General features: G+C 57.4%; 9 protein-coding genes across 9 annotated transcripts; 7 read left to right on the forward strand and 2 right to left on the reverse strand.

The window, feature by feature from the left end:
* Positions 1-1,708: 1,708 nt before the first annotated feature.
* IE81DRAFT_350195 (NAD(P)-binding protein) lies at positions 1,709-3,192 on the forward strand (the record flags this gene model as incomplete). Its single annotated transcript, XM_025516491.1, has 8 exons — positions 1,709-2,155; positions 2,268-2,396; positions 2,474-2,497; positions 2,577-2,650; positions 2,730-2,754; positions 2,848-2,947; positions 3,018-3,076; positions 3,175-3,192. The coding sequence occupies 8 exons, from the start codon at positions 1,709-1,711 to the stop codon at positions 3,190-3,192; spliced, it is 876 nt and encodes a 291-aa protein (XP_025366570.1).
* A 934-nt stretch (positions 3,193-4,126) lies between these two features.
* Positions 4,127-5,149, forward strand: IE81DRAFT_27295 (hypothetical protein). The gene is made up of 2 exons (XM_025511427.1): positions 4,127-4,431; positions 4,906-5,149. Exons 1-2 carry the CDS (start codon positions 4,233-4,235, stop codon positions 5,067-5,069), a joined length of 363 nt encoding a protein of 120 aa, XP_025366571.1. The 5' UTR covers positions 4,127-4,232; the 3' UTR covers positions 5,070-5,149.
* An 834-nt stretch (positions 5,150-5,983) lies between these two features.
* On the forward strand, positions 5,984-6,163 carry IE81DRAFT_281992 (hypothetical protein; the record flags this gene model as incomplete). Its single annotated transcript, XM_025511521.1, has 1 exon — positions 5,984-6,163. A coding segment is annotated over one exon (180 nt), but the record flags the coding sequence as incomplete, so codon positions are not given.
* A 626-nt stretch (positions 6,164-6,789) lies between these two features.
* Positions 6,790-7,391, forward strand: IE81DRAFT_294899 (hypothetical protein; the record flags this gene model as incomplete). The annotated part of the gene is made up of 3 exons (XM_025512074.1): positions 6,790-7,077; positions 7,141-7,265; positions 7,346-7,391. 3 exons carry the CDS (start codon positions 6,790-6,792, stop codon positions 7,389-7,391), a joined length of 459 nt encoding a protein of 152 aa, XP_025366573.1.
* A 445-nt stretch (positions 7,392-7,836) lies between these two features.
* Positions 7,837-8,934, forward strand: IE81DRAFT_27020 (hypothetical protein). Its single transcript, XM_025511408.1, has 2 exons — positions 7,837-8,356; positions 8,421-8,934. Exons 1-2 carry the CDS (start codon positions 8,282-8,284, stop codon positions 8,901-8,903), a joined length of 558 nt encoding a protein of 185 aa, XP_025366574.1. The 5' UTR covers positions 7,837-8,281; the 3' UTR covers positions 8,904-8,934.
* Positions 8,935-12,390: 3,456 nt separating this feature from the next.
* Positions 12,391-12,830, reverse strand: IE81DRAFT_282665 (alkyl hydroperoxide reductase/ thiol specific antioxidant/ Mal allergen; the record flags this gene model as incomplete). The annotated part of the gene is made up of 2 exons (XM_025511540.1): positions 12,391-12,463; positions 12,541-12,830. Coding segments are annotated over 2 exons (363 nt in total), but the record flags the coding sequence as incomplete, so codon positions are not given.
* Positions 12,533-13,708, reverse strand: IE81DRAFT_27059 (hypothetical protein). Its single transcript, XM_025511409.1, has one exon. It carries the CDS (start codon positions 13,389-13,391, stop codon positions 12,864-12,866), a length of 528 nt encoding a protein of 175 aa, XP_025366576.1. The 5' UTR covers positions 13,392-13,708; the 3' UTR covers positions 12,533-12,863.
* Positions 13,709-15,697: 1,989 nt separating this feature from the next.
* IE81DRAFT_350200 (hypothetical protein) lies at positions 15,698-16,737 on the forward strand (the record flags this gene model as incomplete). The annotated part of the gene is made up of 3 exons (XM_025516492.1): positions 15,698-15,707; positions 15,781-16,520; positions 16,591-16,737. 3 exons carry the CDS (start codon positions 15,698-15,700, stop codon positions 16,735-16,737), a joined length of 897 nt encoding a protein of 298 aa, XP_025366577.1.
* A 1,506-nt stretch (positions 16,738-18,243) lies between these two features.
* Positions 18,244-21,287, forward strand: IE81DRAFT_294911 (FabD/lysophospholipase-like protein; the record flags this gene model as incomplete). Its single annotated transcript, XM_025512076.1, has 8 exons — positions 18,244-18,459; positions 18,496-18,772; positions 18,874-19,446; positions 19,510-19,773; positions 19,866-20,010; positions 20,102-20,371; positions 20,521-20,742; positions 20,825-21,287. The coding sequence occupies 8 exons, from the start codon at positions 18,244-18,246 to the stop codon at positions 21,285-21,287; spliced, it is 2,430 nt and encodes an 809-aa protein (XP_025366578.1).
* Between the last annotated feature and the right edge of the window lie 1,038 nt (positions 21,288-22,325).

Below are 22,325 nucleotides of genomic sequence, written 5' to 3' on the forward strand. Positions count from 1 at the left end.
AGCGCGCGCTGAGGGCACTCACAGAGTTGGATGGCCTAGCACGAGCGAGGGGCAAGCAAGACGCCGCAAAGGCGACGAGCAGCAGCGTAGTAGTGAGCTTGCGCACGCCGTGCCACCAGCGATTGCACGCATCTTGAAGAGGTCTGTCCTCGTGGCGCAGCGCGAGAACCTCATCCCCCACGCATTCCGGCTTCCACATTGGAGAAAAAAGGAGGCGTAGAAAAAGGAAAGCAGACAGGAACAAGGCGATTAGAAAGTGGGAGGGAAAAATGAAGACTCTATGCAGATTGGCTTGGCTTGGCTTGGCTTGGCTGACCAGCAGCAAGTCGCGCGAGGCAAGATGAGATGCTGTAGAAGATGAGGTCAAGAAGGGGAAAGAGGGAGAGCCGAGCAGGGAGACGGTGATTGTGAAGAGGATGCGAGCGCCATTCATGCCATTCGTTCGCCACCACACCACACCACACCACACCACACCACACCACACCACACCACGCCACGCCACGCCATGCCATGCTCTGCTTGAACGGCGGATGGATCGGCGACGGCAGACGGCAGACGGACGGTAGCAGCCAAACCTACCAAGCACGCCTTGCTTCACAGAGCAATCGTCGCGGCACCTTTGACTGTCCACCTGCCAACAGTCGTGTGTAAGTGTACCGTACCGTGCACCGGCACGCGCTGAGTGCCGCTTTGCCACTGCTGCAATCGTGAACGCGAGGTCCACGTCCCACTTCGCGCAGAGAGAGCTGTGCTCAGGTCACAGCGTGCTGCCCATTTGAGGCTCTGCTCACTGTCACACCTGCCACTTCCTGCACCGCCACTCGTGTCTCGAGCGAGCGCTGCGCACTTCCGCCTTGCGTTATCCTCGCGCAGAGACGCGAATGCAATGGGCGACGAAGGGATCAATTCACTGATTAGCATGCAGCGCCCTCTCTCCGCAGTGCGGTGGCGTGGGGGACGGATGGTGTGGGCGTGGGCATAACGAATACTCGGCGCAAGTACGCAAGACAGCAAAGCTCACGACTCTCGACCCTTCGCCACCGAAGAGACGCGATGAGGTGATGAGCTCAGGTCGACTTGCGAGGCCAGGCCAGGCCAATCCAACAGCCTCATCGCCGCCAAAGTGCTGGAGCAGCAGACAAGCGCCGCGGACCCGCACCTGTGCGGCCATTCACTAATTACGAATGCTGAAGGCTTGTGCTATGGCGAGCATGAGATGTCCGCGGAAGATGTTGACAGGATCCCACTCGTGACGCGTCTTTGTGAGCGCTTCTTCTTCTTCTTCTTCATTCTTCTTCTTCTTCTTCCACACTTCGACATCGTGACGGAGAGGAAGAGAGAGGGAGGCGCGTGTGTATGCCGGGGACACACATTCACGATTCTGCCAATCCCTTAATTCCTCCTGCACTGCACGCTGCATCGCGCGCAAAGCTTGCCCCCGCAACGTGTCGATCCGCGGACGTCCGAGAAGATCCTCGCGTGTTGCATCATATGCTGCCGCGTGATTTAGCGCCTGCGCACGTCCCCTCCACCGCGCCGCATGAAGCGGGCTTACACGGCACGACCCACGCTTTGCTTAGTGCAGGGCCCCCGCCCCCCTTCCACCCCAAGCGTACGTACATCACGGCTATCGCTCATCGCTTGCCATCAAACTTCTCACCTCACCACCCCCACACCAGCACGACACCGCCACTTCCCAACCCCCACGATGAGCCTTCCCTCTGCTCCTACGGCCGCGCACACGCGCACCGACATACCATCCACCTCCCTCTTCTCGCTAGCGGGCAAGCAGGCCATCCTCACGGGTGCAACGCGAGGCATCGGCAAAGGTTGCGCCGTGGCATTAGCAGAAGCAGGAGCCAGCTGCTGCCTCGTTCTTCGTCCGACCACCTCGAGCAACGCAGACTCGCAGACGGGCACGCACTCGCACTCGCAGCAGCAGCAGCACGAAGCGCTTCGCGATCTGCCCACTGATCAAGGTCAGAGACACTGCGTCGTGTATGCGGACTTGGCAGATTCGCACAGCGTCAAGGGCGTCTTCGAAGCGGCGCTCAAGAAGGATGAAGTTCGAGGAAAGGTGGATATTCTGGTCAATGTGGGAGGCATCCAGAGGCGAAATGAGGCCGTCGACTTTGCAGAGGAGGATTGGGACGAGGTGAGCAGGTGGCGGTAGCGAGTACGAGTGCGAGTGCGAACTTTGGAGGAGCGCGTGTCTTGCTCAATTCGCGCAAAACCCTGCTCTGCTCTGCTCTGCTCTGCTCTGGCAGGTCATCAATGTCAACCTCAAGACGGTGTGGCTTCTCAGTCAACAAGCTGGAAAGCACTTTCTCTCTCGCCCAGGTGGCGGCAAAATCATCAACTTTGGTTCGCTGCTCACATTTCAAGGCGGTATATGCGTGAGTGGCGCTGGTGGCGGGAGTATTGCAGCTAGCAGAGGTGCCTCTGCTCACTGAGAGGCCAATCATCGAAACAGATTCCAGCGTACGCCTCCTCCAAGGTGAGACCTTTGCTCTCGAGTAGCCGCCCCACCCCGCATGTATGCGCTCCTACCCTTCCCTCTCTCTCCCGCACGACAGGGAGCAGTAGGACAACTTACCAAGGCGCTATCGAATGAGTGGGCAACGCACAGTGTTCAGGTGAATGCTATCGCGTGAGTGTCCCGCCCAGCATGCACGTCTCATCAATCCACCACCCCGCATCTCGACTGACAACGCTCCTGATGGCTGCAGTCCAGGATACATTTCCACTGATATGGTGAGAAGTGTGACACGACCCGATCGGCAAGATACGTGCTCGTGCGCCCCCGCTCATCTGCCCCAGCAACTCGCGATCGCACTGGCTCTGCAGACGGAGAAGCTGCAACAGGATCCTGTCAGGGAGAGGCAAATCTCGGAGCGCATTCCTGCGGGCAGGTGGGGCACTCCAAGAGACTTTGCAGGTCCGATAGGTGAGAGATGGTTGATGATAAGCGATCGTGGTCCGAGTCATTGATGCGCGGGGCCCAACCGCACGAACAGTATTTTTGGCCAGCGAGGCGAGCGCCTATGTGACTGGTGAAATCCTCGTGGTGGATGGGGTGAGTGCTGTGAACCGTTTTTCGCGGTGTAGAGATGGACTGCGCAGTGGCAAGTCTGATTGACCCCTGCCTCTTTCCCCCACCCGCGCGTCGATCAGGGCTGGATGGCGCGCTGAGCTTTGCAAGCTGTGCCGTCTCGATCAAAAATCGAGTCGCATCATCGACGCTTTGCTGCCGAGGTGCGAGTATTGCCATCAGCCAAGAGGAAAGAGAGAGAGAGAGAGTCATCAAATGAGCTGATGAATCTACAAATACTTTGTGAGCTCTTATTGACGCCCCCCCCCACAAATCCGATGCGTCGCTCGTATTTGATGACGATGATGTTGGGCGGAGCTGGAGAAATCGGGGTCAATCTGATGTCGTGCATGCGAGCCCCCCGCACTGCTGACTCGCGCTCCTGGATTCGAAATGTCGGCAAAGTGATCGCAAGGGAATACGTCAGGTGTGTGTGTGTGTGCTCGTATTCGATGGATCAGATTTTGCGATGCACGGCGATTCGACGGCATCACGAGCAAAGTGGACGTGACTGCATGGCGAGCCACGCTACATACGTGCAATGCTGACTGACGCCTGTACCTGACCGTGAAGCGTACCATTCATCTGACAACCAGGACACTCATTTCGCTATAGATCCGACAGCGGCACGGCACTCGACTCTTGCATGTGCGATAGCTGCACAGCCTCAGCCTCAAACTGCGCCCCCCCCCCCGCGCTCGGCCTCTTTGCCAAAGAATTAAAGATCTGATAAGCATCGTCTCCGCGCGTCAGTCTGGCCGCCGGCATCTGCATGGTCAGCATGCATAGCCTTACTCGATCGAGTCAGGCGCGCGCGCGCGTGCATGGATGCGAGTCTTTTAATTGCCGTGCGCAGTCACAGTCGTCAGTACGGTATCGCCGGAGCTCGCTCTTGCCTGTTGCCGATCGGAATTTGCAGCAATCGTGAATCGTGAATCAGAATGGCGCGCAGTGTATGCGTGCGTGCGTGCACGCGTGCACGCATCCAATCCATTCTGTTGCGAATGTCAGCTGACTTGCTCGGAGGCGAACTCACACTTGCACATTACACACCAACAAACATTCATTACTCCCGCTGCTCTGAAGAGGTCCACATCATCAGACACCACCATCACCTTGTCTGCGATACGACCTGCAGACCATGCCCCCATCCCCTTACTCGCGCCTCTCTCCTCGACGCACACGCTTCATACTGAAGCGCCCCTCGACCTTTTCCTTCCCACGAGGAGGTATTTCCCTCGCACTGCTTGCTGTCGTCGATCACTCCAGATCGCTTCCTGTACCGCGCTCACTTCAATTCGCCTTGATCATCATCCTCAGCGGCGCCCCCATCACGAAGGGCAATTTTCTGCAATCGCTGCACGCCTCTCCCCAAATCGCTAGTGTCCTCGTTCCAATCAAGGTGACTCGGCAAGCTTGGAGCGAGCGCAAGCACGCAAGCATCAAGGAACCTCCCATCCTACCCCACCATCTACAATCACGACATGACGAATGAAAAGGCGCCGCCCATTTTCAAGTCGAGCGTTGCGCGCATACCTGAGCTGGATGAGGGAGCTGCGGAAGCCTTTCGCGCGGCGGGCATACCGCTCTCCGACTGTCTCAGCTGCGCCTCTAATTGCGATGATCCTGCTGATGCGCCCTCTGCAGAGTCGTCGTCGGATATCGCGCCCAAGTTGCTGAAAGCGTGGTCGAAGCAGAGCATAGACACGACGAGCGACTTGCTGGGATCCAACAAGCCCTTTGCGAGTCATTTGCTGGTCAGCACCAACAAGAAGGATTGGCAGCACGATGCGGCAGAGGAGGAGGAGGGGAAGGGCGTGCTGGGATTGCTGAGCAGGTGCAAGTGGGACGAAGGCGCTTCGGAGAGTGCAGCAGCGGCAGCAACAGCGTCAAGGGGCGCACAAAACGCCAAGTCGTCGGGCTGGAAGAGTCGGCTCGGTTTGGGCAATGCGTCGAGGAGAACAGCAGCGCAGGGTGAGGGAGATGGGCAGCGCGCATCCAAGGCGTTACCGGCAAGCGTATGGACCACGACGACGAAGACTGAGCAGCGGCAGGGACGGAAAGACGCACCAAAAAGACACGTGACCACCGCTTGTTCCAGCATCAGCACTTCGACGGAGCAAGGCTGGGAGAGCATCATGCGTTTCCCAGATTGGACCTTGGTGGATGGAGTGCCTTCCACTTCAGCCCTCGCTCGACTCAAAGACAGCCACAACACTGCTTCGAGCAGCAGCAGCAGCAGCAGCAGCAGCAGAGCACAAGCGACCATGCAGCTCATCTACACTCGATGGTTGAGCTCCACGCCCAGTTGGACCTCGCGCCAGCAACAAGAATGGCGGGATCTGCGCATCAAATCTCAAAGATGGGTGATGCCTTTTAGAGCTGTGGTGCTGCTCTGTTCGCACAAGAAGAGGGATGTGAGGTGCTCGCTGGCTGCAGAGATGCTCAGCCAACATTTCCAGACGCTGGCCGATGAAAAGGGTTGGAAGGTGGATATGAGGGCGGATGAGGTGGGACTTGGTGGTGGTGGTGGTGGTGGTCGTCGTCGGACGAGAGAGGAGGAGATGAGCGAGACGGTGCTGCAGCTGGCGCCGGATGGGGTGAGGGAAGGTCGAGGTTGGGGATACGTGGATGAGATGTTGGGGGAGCAGCAGCAGGAGGAACAAGTGCGAGCGTGGAGAAGAAGGGCTGCAAAGGGAGATGATGAGCTGCCTGGGAGATCAGCGCTGGGCAAGCAAGAGCGAGAGCGAGATGATGATGATGATGATGATGATGATGGCACGGGCACGCTAGGACTCTTCTTTTGCAGTCACATCGGTGAGTGGGATTCGTGCGGCGCGAGCGCGCCGGCAACTCGCAGACTCGTCGTCGCTCATGCGCGCATTCGAACCTCACCTAGGCGGCCACAAATTCTCTGGAAACGTCATCATCTACTTTCCGAACGGCGCGGGCGTGTGGTACGGCCGCATAGATCCTACGACGCTCAAAGATGCAAGACTGGTGTTCGAAGAGACGATCGAGCGTGGTAACGTGGTGGGAAGATTCTTGAGGGGCGGCATGAATCTCGTCAGGCAGCGCGATGACGAGCAGGAAGAGCAGATGCATTCTGACAGAGGACACGCACAGGCCAACGACGATGCGACAATCCACGCGCCTTGCGCAAAGGGAGCAGGTATATTGGCTTGGTGATCTGTCGTGGTTGCTTCTCCATTAACTGTCAAGACGGGTTCGTGTCCCTTGTCCTTGGCCCTGCAAATGTACGCACACCGCCCTTGCGCCCTTGAACGCGGCGGTGATTCCATGATGGATCATCCCCACCATTCGCCAACCAATCGTCAATGCTGTGCTGAATGCTGCCGTGTGTTGGTCATCACATTGCTATTCTATGATTCACGATTCACAATTATGTATTCAAGATTCGGACTGACCACGAACCTTGCTTGCTCCTGGGCATGAGTCACGTGACTAGAAAGCCGTGGAGAGCTGGCGCAGAGCCTTTTGCACCCGCGATCCTGCGCATGAATGCGTGCGCCTGCCTTGCTCGGACTCGAGACTGAAGTTGCTCCTTCCACAGACACTCCAACTACCACCGCCGCCCACCGCCCACCACCACCACCATCTCGAGATACTCACACTGACAACAAAATCACACACGACAGCACCTCACTCCCCACCCTTCGCGCGCACATCTCCCAGCCATGCCCAAGATCATCTCGCGCTCCGTCATTTCCGCCTCGGCGCCCGACGACACCTTTCTGCCCTCCTCCCTGAAATCCTACTACTGTCTTTGCGGAGAGTTTATCCTCGTGCTGGATGGAGATCTGCGATCTTGTCCCACGCGTCCATTGGACGGCTCGTACTGCCTCAATGTCAACAGCACGACCGATTCCAATGGACGTCTACGCAATGGTCGCACCTTCAAAGTCAACGCTCGACAAGCGGGTGCGGTACTGCTTCGAAGGGCGGATCCGAACGCTGCCGGGAATGTCGATGCGATGGAGGAGGAGGATGCGGAGGAACTTAGACAGACGGGAGGCAAGGCGCCCGAGAGTCCTGTTGTGGAGAGGCAGTACAGGTTCGAATGTCCCAGATGCTCCTTGTGCGTGGGCTACGAGAATACACCTCCTCCGCTCAAGAGCGGCAGGTTCACCTACATCCTCAAGGGCGCCCTGAGGTGAGTGCACGCATCTGTGCGCCTCAGAGTGCCCGGCACGAGCAGCAGGAGCTCACTCGAGTGATCATGCTCATACGCAGCGACGTGCAAGGTCGTCCACCCAAGGATGCGCTGCTGGACGAATGAATGAGCAAGCGCGGGTGCCAACATCTCTCCTGACGCGCGCCATCCCAAAGCCGGAGCGGGCGTCCAGAGCACGTGGGAGGAATAGCAGGCGTCTGTTCTTGTGGTGGGTGCGGCGCACTGACAAGTCAGACGATGCTCGGTGGCAGCGCCATGGGGCACAAACAAAGGCTCGCTGCTTACAGAAGGCTGCATCTTGCAGGTGGCCAAGACCGCATCGTCGGTTCCGTGTTCCGCTCATGACCGAGCATTTTTTCATTTCTGGGACACGGTCGTGCTCTCTTGCAGACGCGCACAAAGGTCTATGTAGCGCCACAAGCGAATGGAGAGTGTGATCGCCTCCGCCTTCTCCGGGCCGTTGCGCAGCAGGTGGCGGTGGACGGTGACTGTCCTTGCGCCCCCAACGACACGAAGCTTCGTTGCCACAGCGCGCTAGCAATCCAATTCACCGAGCAAGGGGATCTGTGATCGAAAACGACCCTCGCGCCCCATGTGTTCCGCGTGTTCCGGTGGCACAGGGAGCAAGCACCCTTGACCGCTAGATCAAACGCCGCAGACATATTTCTTGCGCGCTTCAGCTTTCTTCTTCTTGGGCGAGTGGTATGGTACATCTGACGCATCGATCCTGGCGGGCCGACATGCAAGTGGCAAACACAAGCGCACCCTCTTGTGAAAGGTATATGAGCAGCGCAAGAAGCATTTAAACTTAAAGCTTCCGCTCTCTTTATACGACTGCTCTGTACGCTCCAGCGGAGGAAGCTTGCTTCGATTGACGAGCAAATGGCCCCCACACAACAAAATAAACGCACACACAAACACGCGTGCGCGCAAACACACCGGCTTCAGTGCGCCGACGAACGCCATGCACGGCGCTCGAGGTCTGGCTCGGCGGCATGTTGATGGCGTGTATGGCCGCCTCGGCTGCCCCACAGCTGCTCGGAGAGAGGCGCTTCTCGCGCCTCTTGATGGTGAGTGCATCGCGCCGCCGACAGTGCTAGCCTCGGCTCACGGTGTAGCCCCTTCGCTCTGCAGCTTCGTGGATGCTCGTTCAGCTGTCTGGTATCGGATTTTCGCAAGCTTCACCCGCCCGAAGGCTCGGCCGAGCTCTCTTCCAATGACGGGCGGCATTTCGACTTGGATGCACCATCGCCAGACCGCTCGATCTCCATGCAACGAGCAGTGCGCAACAAGCATGGAATTTGGACCGTCCCTTTGGCCGACGGCAAGAGCACCAACGTACACCCGTCTCAAATCGCTGGCATCCTGTTGCATCCCGACCGCGTCTTTCCTGACTACAAGCATCCGAGCACCGGACCGCTCTATAAACACGGCGAGCTCCTCGCCATCGATCACGGCGATGGCTCGTGGACAGCATTTCAGCACGACAAGACGCCTTACAAAGTCTCCAAGAAGCGTCTAGAGAGAGCGCTGAGATTACATCCATGGGCGCGACGCGCGACTTCAAGGCGCGTCTCGCCGCCGAGACTCGATGGGCATGGCTTGAATGGGCATTGAATGTCGATACAATTCTAAGCGGTGCAGATGGGCATACACGTCGGGAAGCAAAGCGAAGCGATCAAGGAGCACCAAATGTTCCGGTGCTTTGAATGCTCGCGACGCTGGGTCTGCGATCTTCAGGTGAGGCGAGAGCGTTTGAATCTCGAGTGTGTTTTTGCATGCTGGTCGCGCTGCCGTTCCGGCTGTGCTTGCCAGCTTTCAGCGAAGAGAGCTCCCCTACGCCATCTTCGCTCTCCTGCCAAGACTCGTCGTCGTCGGAGGCGTCCAGAAAGCTCTCTGGACGGTCCATCGGGCTCGCACTCTTGGTGCTCGGCGCGCTGCGGTCGCTGGTGGAGTGTCGCATTGCAGAATCTTTCCACGAGGCTTCGCTTTGATTGGGGGATTTCAAGACGCTCGCAAAGGGATGACTGGCCCAGCCCGTTGCGGCCGCAGCTCTTTCCTCCTCCTCTTTTGCATTTGCTTCGCTGCTGCCCGAGGAAGGAAGCGGTGGCGGTGGCGGTGGTATGCTCGGCGGACTACGCTGCCGAGTGTTGCTGCCCGTGCTCCACAGGGAAGACTTGGCGATCAATTGTGGCGTGCCGCTCAAGCTTGGCGATTGGCTCTGACTCTGACTCTGGCTCGGTCTTCTAGAGTGGCTGGGCGTACCGGTAGGCGTGTGATCCAGCGGCGTCTTGAAACCGCCGCCATCCGATGCAGTCGAGGCTGCCCCTCCAAAGGACGTCCAGGCAGCCTCGGAGCTGCTGTCGGTCGACCCTGTAGGGATGCGACGATGAGGTGCTTGCCGTTGCCGCGCGACATTCTTCTTGACGCCTGGCGGAGAAGCGCGAGACTGCTCCTCCAACATACGTCCAAAGAGCGGCGAAATCATTTGTCGCTGCTGCGCATCACCCGCAAGCGCCGCGTCGCTAGTGCTATCGCGACTAGCTGGTCTGGACGAGGCACGCTGAGGGATGGGTGGCGTGGCGTGTTCCGTGCCTGCCGATGACGCAGAGTCGTGCCGTTTGTGGGATGTGGAGTCGTTTTCCTCGCTTTGCGATTCCTGTTGCGCTGTTCCCTTCTGCTGACCCGCCAAGGCGCTAGATCGTCGACGATTTTGAGCGCTTTCGCTGGCCGCTTGCAGCGCTGCCGTTAGTGGATTGTTGAAGCCGCCGGTTCCTTTTGGTTTGCTACGCGCAACCTCTTGTGGTCCCGCGTTGTCCAGCTCCTCCACGAGGCCACCGAACATACCTGGGCCGCCGGTAATGGAGCTGCCAGGACTCAGTTTAGAGGAGCCAAATGCGGGAGGAGGTGCCTGACCTTGTGGCGTCGTTGGTCTCGAGGCGTGCGGCTCTTTGGGTCCGACGAGGTCAACTTCGCCATCTTCGTTGACTCTAATGTACTCTTCCGACTCGTCGACATCGTCTTCGATCGTCGAACGTCTCGAAGCCGTCGAGCCTGCATCGTCCGCCGCTTCGTCTTGCGGCACATCGGCAGGAGCAGGACGTCCATTGGAAAGGTCCAATGTACGCCTCTTGGCTGGGGTTCGCCTTAGACTCGTACGTGAAGCTGGGGATTTGGGCTGTTGTGAAGAAATACTCCGCATCATTGCACTAGTAAGAGGCGAATCACCGCTAGTGGAGGCGGCCACTGTCGCTGCTGCTGCTGCTGCTGCTGCGGCGGCGGCGTTTTCGTCCGTACTTGCGACGTCAGAGAACCGAGGAGGATCGCTGAGCTGCATGCCTCTTGCCGGAATGGAACGACTTGTCGGCGACCTTCCACCGTTTACGCTCGGCGGGGCTGCAGGTGAGCCCACCACGGGGCCTGCGATGTCGCTAGCAGTCTCAAAGCTGCTCGGCGATTCAGTGGACTCGCGAGCAGGGGCGCGCGGCGAGGACAGCGCATCTACCAACCGACGCCCGGACGACGTCGTGGGCGTCATACCGCCTCCGGGCGGGATCTGCGAGCCAACACCGGTGCTGCGCAAATGGGGCGACGGTGACGACGAAGCGCTTTCGGTCTTTGTCCAGCCGACGGGAAGAGGAGGCACAACGTCCTGCGTGCCAAACCTCTCTTCTTGCTTCTTCATCACCACCTCGTTTTGCAATCGCGCGCTGGACCGTTTCGACCTGAGAGAGCGGGTATGACCAGTGTCGGACGAGCGGGACGTCGCGCCGGCCGGCGAGTGGTGCGTCCAGCTAGAGTCTGGGTCGTGCACCACACTCGAGGCGCCGTCCCGCGTCGTGCTAGCACCGTCGTACACGCTCACAGCGTCATCTACCTCACCAAACTCTTCCTCTTGGGTATCTATGTTGGCATAAGTAGGGGGTATGGCAGGTGCATCGCCGCGCGCACGCGGCTTTCTTGCAGCCAGCATGGCAGCAGCAGCCGACTTGAGCTTGTTTCGTGTCGAGGATTTGGAGCGGATCGAGGCGCTGCTGCTCGCAGTCTTGCCCTGTGCTGCTTCCTCCTCCACCGCCTCGCTTGCTTGCGCGGACTGCTTTTGTTTTCGGAAGCGAGAAGAAAAGGTACCGGTGGCCGGCGAAGCAACTAGAGGCTCTTCGCCCGCCGCCACGGGTTCCGACGCGCTCGGTCTCGATAGCTTGAACAGCGAAGCCAGAGGTGGAGGCTCATTGTCCGCGCTTGAAAGTTGTGAGATAAAGTGCTTGAATCCAAAAGCGCCCATGGAGTTGAGAGACGAAAGTGACTCGCTCTCGGAATTGTTGCGGGCAATCGGCGGTCTCTCTGATGCAGCAGAAGGGGGAGGCTTTGGCTGTCGGGGTTTGTACTGGTTGCTGGGAATGAAGCTACTGCCTCCTCGACTAATTGGGCGATATATGGCAACTGACGAAGATCCTGTATCGGAGTTGCTATCGACGGCTGCCAGGGCATTATCCTCCCCGTGTGCGAGCAGCTGTTCCTGCTCCTCCTCGGCATGCGATGGCGGCGCTACAGCTTCGGCGACTTGGTCAGGCGGCGACATGTACCGGCTGAGATCGGATGAGGTCCCAAAGGCCTCTCCAAGTGAGCGACCGTTCAGCTCGACACTAGGCTTGGCAGTGGCAGGCATGGCGCCATACCGCGGTGCGTCGCCGATGCCACCCGCCAAGACAGAGCCTGGTGGACCGTACAAGATCTTGAGATGCTTCAAGCCAGAAGTTGAGACGATCCTGGATCCCGTTGATGCGGAGACGAGCGGGTCCTCGGCACCGAGATCCCGACGTGCAGCCTCAGCGTCGTCGCGAGGCAAATCGGCATCCTCTTGCTCCTCATCGACGTCCAAGTCACCAGAATCTCGTCTGCGGCGACGCTCGGCAGCGCGCCATTCAGGTGGCGGAATGAGAGGCGTGTCTGCGCCCTCCCAATCCACGTCGGCTGGCGAAGGGTTGCTCGGATCCGCGTCGAGATTCTCCCGAATCGTCTTTGAAGCTCGTTTGGCGGCAACATCGCCTTGCCCTTGGATCTCGCCGAGCGGAATCCACTGCTCGTGGCGCTTGCGGTTGCTCAGCTCGTGCTCGATCCTGGTCAACCAGCGTTCAGCGTACTTGATGTGTCCAGCAGAGTCGAACACTCCCTCGGCCCTGTGATGAACGCACAAAGTCAGCTTTGTGTCTCCAAGTGTGCTTTCTCGACCGCAATCGCGTACGCTTCGACTCACATGCCCCTGACGACGCCGGACGGGTCGACCACAAAGGTGCACCTGCTATCCGCCAGACCCAGCATGGCCTTGCTGACTCCCCACCTGTTCATCACGCGTCTGCCCTCATCGTACAGCACGCGGTACGTGAGCTTGTGCTCCTGCACAAAGCGCGAAGATCTTGCAGGCGGGTCTTGCGAGATGCCAATGACGATGGCTCTGGTCTGATGAAAGACTGGCGTGGCCATCAAGGCGTCTCGAAACATGCACGATTCGGTGGTGCAGTGTGGCGTGCCTGCCAGTGGAAAGAAGCTGTGCAAGTGTGGGGGCCCGACATGATGGCATCAGAGCCTGCGCTGAATGACCTCCGCTTGAATGAGACGATGCGACTCACAAGACGATGACTGGGCGACCAAGCGTAAGAGTGGTGTGCAGCGACTGGAGCCACCGGTGCGCGAGACGTCAGCTGCGCCTGGAGGTAGCGTCACTGCTGCAGCGCCACGCCACGCCACGCCACGCCAAGCCACGCCACGCCACGCCATGCTCACCGTCCATCGCTCCTTTTGGTCTTTGAGGCGAAATTCGGGCGCAACGTGACCGATGAGGGGGTTGTTCCTGCGCTCCTTGCTGGGGATCACCGTCTTGGCCCCCATCACCGTGATGAGGTGCTTCTCTCCCAGAATCGGAAAGTGACCAGCTCGCGGTAAGGAAAAGCTCTTTTTTCTATCCTTTTCCTTTTCCTTGATGCTGGATGCTCGAATGGACGCATTGTCCCAGCTGGATTTGAACATGGTCGATGCGAGCGGCGGTAGACGATCATCGCTGCTCGCTCCGTTCGCGCTCGGGCTCGTTGGCGGCTCGTGGTCTTCCATCTCGACGGCCGCGTGCCAACCAGCTTAGCAGAAGGGGTCACGACGCATGAGCAGTCGCAGTCGCAGTGATGGCAAGCAAGGTTTAAGGGTGGGTGATGAGAGTTCAGTCGTGCGCACGATGACCTGTTATGAGCGCCGTCAGCGTGATCCTACCAGGGCCACGTCGGTGGTGCAAGTCGAGTGGTGAGCGATGAGGTCGTGCGTGCGTGCGATTGGAGGCCGCGACGTAGAGAGAGCACCACGCGGTGCGTCACACAGCTTCGCATGGCGTCGACGCTAAGTCTCGCTGCTTGCAGCGATCGATGCGATGCGATGCGATGCGAAGCGAAGCGATGCCGTGGCCAGAAGCATCCATCCATCGGCGCCTCGGCGCAGGAGCCAGCAGTCTGAGTGCGCGACGAGGGCAAACGCAGCAAACGCAAAACATGCGCCCGTTCCTGGGCTGGAGCCTAGCCCTCGGCTCGCATTTGATATGCGAGAGCTGCTGGATGCGCACATCTTTCCAGATGGTCATGCATGCATGCATGCATGCATGGGGTTCAGATGCAGAGTTGCAGCTCGGCAGGCAGGACCTTTTGATTGCACGCGGACGAGTCGGCGACGAAGCCGTGTCGTCGCCCGTATCGCAACAAATGTCCGGACTGAGGCGCCATCCATCCATCCATCCATCCATCGCTCTCTTCTTCCTCTGCAGCTGCGCCCTCCGCGTCCATGCTGGCGGCGCTTGTCGATCATGCAAGCGTTTCGTCACTTCGCCGCGCTTTGTATAGCCCTCCGACGATCGTGATCAACGGGTCGCGCGCGACTGGGCTGGTCGGGAGTAGTCTCAAGTCGTGAGTCGTGAGTCGTGAGTCGTGAGTGCACTCAGACTGCTCGAGAAAGACAATCGAGACTCTCTCTGCATGCCGCGCTCTGCCGCGCTCTGCCTCGGTCCGGCCGAACCGGATGCATTGTGCAGCTTTCTGCATCGGCTTGCATGCATGCATGCGCGTATGCATGCGTTCGTCCAAGCTTAATTCGCCCTCTGGCGCAGCATGCGGTCCGGAGCGACTTGCGCGAGTTCGACGTGCCGCGGGCCTGCCCATGGGGCTCACGCGGCACGACAGAAGTCGTGAGTGCAGCAATTAATTAACGTAACGAGAGTCAGCATCTCGCGCGTCGATTTGGCGTGCAAGCGGCGCGCGTAGAGCAGATTCGCGATTCGTGATTCAGATTGTCTTTGTTGCGGCGGCGGGCGGCTCTTCGCACACACGCGTCAAGCACGGATCGCCGCCCGTCAGCTCCGGACGCATCTAGCTTTGCTACTCACGACTACCTACTCACGTGACTACATGCTACTACTGACACCGCGCACGATACATCAGCCACGCAGCTCCTACCGCATGCATTCACATTCGGCCGCGACGATGAGTTGGAGTTGGAGTTGCGGCCTGTTCGCGTGGGCAAGGTAAGACGGGCCGTCGCTTCTGTGCGAGGATTGAGGACTTTTGACTTAAGACTTAGACTCGGGAACAACGCGCCATCACAATCAGCCGAGCCGTGCACGTGCGGATTTTAGCTTCTACGTATCCTGATGACGGTGACTCGAGTCTCTCTTTTTGAGCTTCATTCATTCTACAACATCGTCATGCACGGAAAAGGATGCGATCGCTGCGGCTCTCTCGTCCAGACACAAGTGACACTCACGTGACTCGAGGGCAAAAGGCTCGGTACCGGCGGGGGCTTCCATGTATCAACTTCATCAGACTCCATGTGAATGTTTTGAGTCGTTGTGGTGGTGCGGTGCTCGCACCGGCATGTTCTCTTCAATACTCACGATTCAGCTGCTTGGCCAACAACGGTAGCCATAGATCGCTTTGAAGCAAGTCTCAAGGCTGGGCCGGCTGTTCGCCATCCGACTCGACTCAGATCACTCACGCTGAAGCCACGCAGGGCACTTATCATCAAGACTCGGGACTGTTTCATCTCACCTTGGCCATGGAAGGAGAGTTGCACACGTGGAAAGAGGATTTGCGCGCCTCCAGAGGACGTCAAGAGTAATCACGAATGTGGAGCGCGATGTTCTGAGTGGCGATTGCACGCATACACAAGAATGTCTTCAAGAGCGACGCCGGGATGTTGGGGCGAGCTTCTACTTCGACAAAGACTCGCGATCGAGCTCGAGAGCTTTCCGCTGAAGGCTTGTTGCTCAGGCAGGTACATCAATGGGAGGACATCTCGGCCTGGATCTTGACGGGCGACAGCAGGCGGGTTTTGAGGCTCTCGGAGTCGTGAAACTTGTGTGCGATCTTCTGATCAGCACATCGATGTCGCCATGTGAGTTACCCTATTTGACTATCGCCTTGGCCTCCTTGTTTGCTTGCTTATGCTGTAGTCGCTTTGTCACAAGTGATGCTGCTCTACTGGTGGAGTCGCGCAACATCTTTTGGCTTATCAAGTGCAGCTCTTGTTCTAGAAATCGTCAGACAGGCTGTGTCTGACTTCTCGGATCTTCGAGTTCGTTTCTCGTCATCCACAGGCTCAGGCAGCGGAACGACGTCATCGTACATGTGGTCACCGTTCGAAGAGCTTGTTGAGGCGGTGCTGCTAGCCCTCGCGGCTTTTTCCTTCCACTCTCTGCAATGTCTCGCGACCTTCCGCATCAGCTTCAGACCATGGAGACAATCGAAAGCCGCAAAGTGGAATGAGCTACATCAGAGAATTCCAGCTACTGCTGGTCTCTTGGGACGACGTAAGCCGCTTGAGTCGGAAAAAGGAGTCGAGAAGCTAGACGTCTCCAACACGCAAGCTGTATCCCTCGCGCTTGGTTTGCTGCTGCTACACGCGATCGTTGGCAACATCGATTTCGCCCAAGCCATACATCATCCGGAAGGACTTCCCACATCAGAGCTGACATCACAAGTCAGCGGCCATTTTAGCAACACCGCCGCGCGAGAAGCTTGGCCGTGGAGACTGGAGTTGCTATCTACGTCTTGCGTAGAGGCCGCGATGATATCTCCATTGTTGCTCAATACCAAGACCGCTACCTACAATGGTTCCTTTCGGATTGTGTCCGTTTCAAAGGCTGTGCATCTGCTTCTGAATTGGCTGTATTCGGCGCTTGCCAGCAAGAGAAGTGTACCGTATACCGTGAGTAAATCTCGGAGCTCAGAGCAAGCGCTGATTGTGCGGCAGCGCTTACTCGAGTGTGCCCGCCCAGACGAGGTGCCTCCTCTCTGATGGCATCATTCTGCTCGAATGCGTCCAAGCTGTAGCGTACAGAGGAGTAGGCCAGGAGTTGGTCGGTGCCTGGCTCAAGTCGCGCGGACGCATTGCACCGGTTGATGCTGCAGCTCAAGCTCGATGAGAGAACCCGTTGGGAAGTCCCTTGGTATATTTTGAGGGTGAGTTACGTGCTTCAACAAATGGGCTCTACAGATGCACGCCGATGTAAACACCCGTCACAAGGTGTGGAGAACAATCCCAAGAACAGCAATCACGTATCTTGGCCCAATCCGCAGAATGGACATACCGACCACATGGCGAGTCGACTCGCGACTCCATATACATGGCCAAGAGATGCGTCCGGACCTCTACCTGTTGACACGTGACACGTGACTATCCCGCGCGCCCCGCTATGCAGGGGTACATGTACCTAGACTCTCACACACATACATCCCTCCTTAGTACATCGATCATCCCGTGCTTGACTCACACTATGGAGAGAGCTCGCATTCCAGCGCGAAAGAACACAGACTGCGCAGACAGATGCGTGTCATCCGCTCCACACGCGCGCTAACCCGCAGACATGGGTACCGTGAGCGTACGTAAGGCTGTGGGCCCAATCGTGTCCGTTTGCTGCGCAATTTGTGCGTGGGGCCAAGCCGATGAAGGCACAACGGCAAAACTCACGCTTGCAAGACGCATTCCGGGAGCTAGATGCATGACATGGGACCTATCGATACGGCGGGCCTGACGACAGTCGATAGAGACGACGGATAAATTCAGACATTCACGATCCCGATTGCCAACATCGATATCTCAGATATCGGGCCGAGTTGTGCGCGGCAAAGTGAGAGGAGGAAGGCAGGGGCAGTGTGCGTGTGGTGTGGCGCGGCGTGGCGTGGCGCGGGACGCGCGTGGGAGTGCACATGCGCGATCGGGTGGATGACCGACGCGCGTGCATGTGGTGCCTCCTTATTCACCATTGCTGGTCAATTAATCTGCTTCAGTGCCACTTGAAAAAGAAGAGCGGGATCCGGTCGGCGCGAAATTGGTGGCATTCGCTCGCGACTGGAGACCGGCGGGATGAAAATCCTCGATTGAAGTTGCCAGCATCTTTGTTCCGGCAGCTGCAGCAGCATTCGTGAACACACGGCTTGGACCGGGACGGACAAGGTTGCGAGTCCGCCTCAAACTCAGCTTCCCTTCCCCGCCTCCCTTGGTGGCTTGCGTACTCCGCGCGTGGCTTGGTGCGCGTCGCCATAAGGCGGCATCACTCGCGCTCATCCGCATCGCAGCACACCGCACACGGAGCGCTGCAGCACAACAGCCACACCCGGAAAATCTCCTCCCGTATGTGCCCGTGTCTGGCATTGCTTCTCTGCGGCTACGCTGTGTCCCTCATCTCCAGTCAAAGCGCTCATGGCGGAGCTCATTGGAGACCTTCAATGTCAAGTGTCTCTTCTCCTCGGCTCTCCCTCGACGTAACTCCATAGCACACGTCAAATTTGGCGAAAGGTTTAAAGGGATTCTTTTTACAGGTGAGATTGCACCCCGAGGTCCATCGTATCGCTCCAGTCGCAGACTAGCCCTGCTTTCTCTGTTCTTCCTCAATCTCAAACATCCCTTTCACGTCCCATACCAAAGCACCATGCCAGTAGCAGCCGACGCCATCTTTGAGGAGGCGTGGATCAGCACCGAAAAGTGCAAAGTCGATCCCCTCGTTGTGCAGGTTACGGAGCAGGATTCGGTCAGCCAGACTTGGTTCACCTCCCAACCTCTCTCCCGTAAATTCGTATCGCGCGTAGCTGAGATTCAACTATGCACCGACTCGCACGATCAGGGTGCCGCTGCCTTGGCCGGTGCTGTGGATTCACCAACTGATGGTCTGGATGCCCTCAAGGGAAGCCAAACGTGGTTCGACATTGCCATTCTTCCCAGCGCAGATTCCACGGAAATCAAGCGAAGCAAGAGCGGCAGAGAGATGGTCTGGACTTCTCACTTCAATCAAATCTCACCCGATCACAGCTTGAACGTCCCTGTTCGCCACTTTGGAACCGTATTCGACCGTAGAGCGGACCTACTTGCTTGTCTCGCCGAGGGAGATGTTCTTGCCATTAGGGTGTGCGCACGTAGACGTGGTTCCGTCAACACTGCCACCAGAGCCTTTGTCACTGCGCGTCTGCTCAGCGAAGGTGAGTGCTGTGCGAGTGCGCGGCGATGTGCCGTGACAGCCAGGTTACCTTCAACCACTGACCTCGTCGCTCCTCACCTTCCATAGACCTCTTTACGCCTCAAAATTGGACACTCACCAATAGCACAATCCCCAAGCACGAGGCAGAGATCAAGGACGGAGTGTACACCTTTTCAGCCACCACGTCCTGCTTGGTGCGCGCTGAGGATTCCAAGGTTCGGTCGAGCATCTGGATGACCAGTCCAGCTCTGGATCGTGCAGCTATTGATCAACTGGAGAGCGTTCAGCTCTTCACGCGCTCTCGATTTCAACGTCTACCTGAAGAAGGCGTATCGCCAGCCATCGAGGCCAAAGACAGCTTCAGCTGGTTCGACATTGTCATCCTCGACTCTCCAAGCGCCACGACTCCGCGCATTGTTAATGGCGTCACGCTCTGCTGGCTCTCTCATCAGAACGTTACAAACGACTTTTCACGAACTGGTCAGGCCGGTCAACTGTTCGACATTGATGAGCAGAAAGACGTTCGATGCGCGGAGATCCAAAATATCAAGTCGGCTTTGGAAGAGGGAAATGTGCTAGCAGTGCGGGTGTGCGCTCAGTACAAGGGGTGGGAAAATTACGCCAAGGATGGCAAACTCGTCGTGCGCATCTCCAATGAGAGTGAGTGGCCTGGGAGATGCATGGCTCAGCCTTGTGCGCACTAGCCACTTCTTAAGCTGCGAGTATTCTATCTGGCAGGCAAGACCGCGCCAGCAATCCCCATTCCGGACTATACCCAGGCCACAGAGACGACCAAAGCGCTTCAGCAAACGGTCAGAAAATTCTATAACGCAGTCGAGGCACGGAGCGATGTTGTGCTTCGATCGCAAACTACCGGTGCTCTTTCCAACGAGGTCCGTGCAGACCAAGTCTTGACCAATCCATCACCTTCAGCTCCTCCTCCCTCTTATAGCGCTTCGCTTCGACCTCTGCGCGTCTTGTCTTTGGGTAAGGAAACAGTTCGGAGGATCGCTCGCAGAGCGTGGATTCTTCCGTGTTGTTGACGCGGTCTTGTCCCCCGCCTTTTCAATTGCTATCAGATGGTGGTGGAGTCCGCGGTGTGTCGGAACTGCGCAGCTTGAAGCAGATCATGGACAGAGTCTCGGCTAGAGAGGGTCGCAAGCCCGATAACCCTATTCACCCCCACCAATGGTTCGACATGATCGCAGGCACGAGTACAGGAGGGTGAGTTGCCGCGGTATCTCGGTACTAGTAGTCGGGACCATGAAGCTGAATCGATGTCCTACCCACTTCTCCCCGCATCGCGCTGGGACAGGCTTATCGCCATGATGCTAGGTCGTCTTAAGCTGAGCATCGCACAGTGTGAAGCGGCCTACGACAAGATCTCCAAGCAGGTGTTCCAATATAAGAAGGGATGGATCAAATACAACGAAGGTGTAGCTTTCGCAATGGGAAGTTATATGTACGATGCCGACAAGCTGGCGGATGCCGTTCGAGAAATTGCGGGAGAGTTTGGGGTTGAGAAAGACAGAGAGATGAAACTTCGCGATGAGCAAAATACTACCGACACGGAGGAGTGTAAAGTGTGAGTCCTTTTTGCGCTTTGGTTCGACGTGGACGCCGGCCTGGAAAGCATTGCGGTGTAACGAAGCAATGACCAGGCACGGCACCGCAAACTCGCCATGCACAACGCGTTGCTCACCTTTTCCGACGTAATGTCGCGCCACGCCAAAGCGTTGTCTTGACCTGCAGAGCGAACCCGACGGATGACGGAAAGATGGGTGTGCATCTCCGTAGTTACGTCTCTCACCCCAACGTTCCAGACCTGTACAAGGACTTTACGCTCTGGCAAGCCGCACGAGCTACCTCTGCAGCTCCGGTCTACTTTGAACGACTCAAGGTGGGGGACGATGAGTTCATCGATGGAGGCATGGGTTTTAATAACCCGGTGCTTGAGTGAGTGGAGAAGACGTGCAGAGGGGTAGTTAGAGAGAATGGAGGATATTGCTAATCCGTGCGTTGTACTGCGCTCTTACAGGCTGTTCACGGAGATGAATCACGTGTACGGACCAGCTCGACCTATCGAGACGGTGATCAGTCTGGGAACAGGTGTGCCTAAAGACCTGCGATTCTCAAAGACAGGAGTAAGCACGACAATCAAGGAAGTGATTGGGATGTTGACGAATTCGGAAACAGCGCACGACGCAGCAAAAGACATTGTTCCGCGCTTTGCGCTTCTCGGAAAGGAAAAGTATTGGCGCTTCAACCTGAGTAAAGCGCTTTCTGATGGCGATGTGGTAGGGAACGGACAAAAGTACGAGGAACTCATGACGCTTATGGATGATTGGAGCGCTATCCCGCTCATTCGACAACTCACAGACAAGTGGCTCGCTCATCCCGAGACCGTTCAAATGCTCGAGAGATGCGTCGCGAGTTTTAGTGACGGCGAGAAGACAGACCTGGTACCACCCTCCGTAGCACTGGCCAAAAGTCACCACTGATTGCACGCCAAGTGTTGCAAGGCCCTTTGCATGCGCACGCCCTTCGCTATGCTCTCAAATACGACCGTTTTTGATTCTCTTGCTGCACGTTCGAACTTCAAGCGAGCGTGATGTACGATCTGATTTCACGTCCATCATTGGTCTTATCTGCGAAAATCGAACATCTTTTGCATCTCGATTACTTTACCGCAACAGCACAAACAAAAACAAAGATAGATTCTTGCAGCCTGGTGATGACGCAGACGTTGCAGCGCCTTGGTGGGTGAGGCACCGAATCGTGTCCTCCGTGCAACAGAAGATTGGCCTACTGGTACAAGTTGAGGAGGATTTTACGCGACCGCACCCTGCCGAAATTGACGCGTCCGGACGTCCGCAGACCGCCCACTTGAGCGACTGCCATGGCTCGACTGGAGCGTCTGCCATGACTCGAATTTAATTTGCTGCGTGGCCGGTTAGGGTTAGGGTTAGGGTTACAAGGGTGTCTGGAATTAGGGTCGGAGATGTTTGATAGCCAGTTTGTAGAGCACATTGAGGAGTGTCTTGTGGCAGAAAAGTTTTGGATTTGCAATAGCCATTTTTGCGTGAGGAGGCGCAAAGCGCAAGTGCGGGGTAAATTTGGCTGGTGGCACCTCTGAAATTTGGGAGTTTATGTGACCCTAGCAGGGTTTTGGAGAGGGTCAAAGGAGTCATTTAGCATGTGTGAAGGGTTTGGGCTGGGGTCGCAAACTCATGGAGATGTGAGCTTTCAAAGTGTCAAGTGCGTTGAGAAGCACCAAATGAAGTGCACCAAGGGGCACTGGGGGAAGATGCAAGGGCGCTGGAAGAGCGCTGGGCTGCGGTCAATGTGCGCAGGTAGGCAAGTGCGCTGTAGTGATGTGGAGGTGGCTGTGGAGTGCGCCCTCAGCAAGGTTTGAGCGCCTTTTGGGGTGGCGCCAAAGTGCGCCCTAGGGTTAGGGTTAGGGTTAGGGTTAGGGTTAGGGTTAGGGTTAGGGTTAGGGTTAGGGTTAGGGTTAGGGTTAGGGTTAGGGTTAGGGTTAG

This window comes from Ceraceosorus guamensis, assembly GCF_003144195.1.
Source record: "Ceraceosorus guamensis strain MCA 4658 unplaced genomic scaffold IE81scaffold_119, whole genome shotgun sequence".
Lineage (NCBI taxonomy): Eukaryota > Fungi > Basidiomycota > Exobasidiomycetes > Ceraceosorales > Ceraceosoraceae > Ceraceosorus > Ceraceosorus guamensis.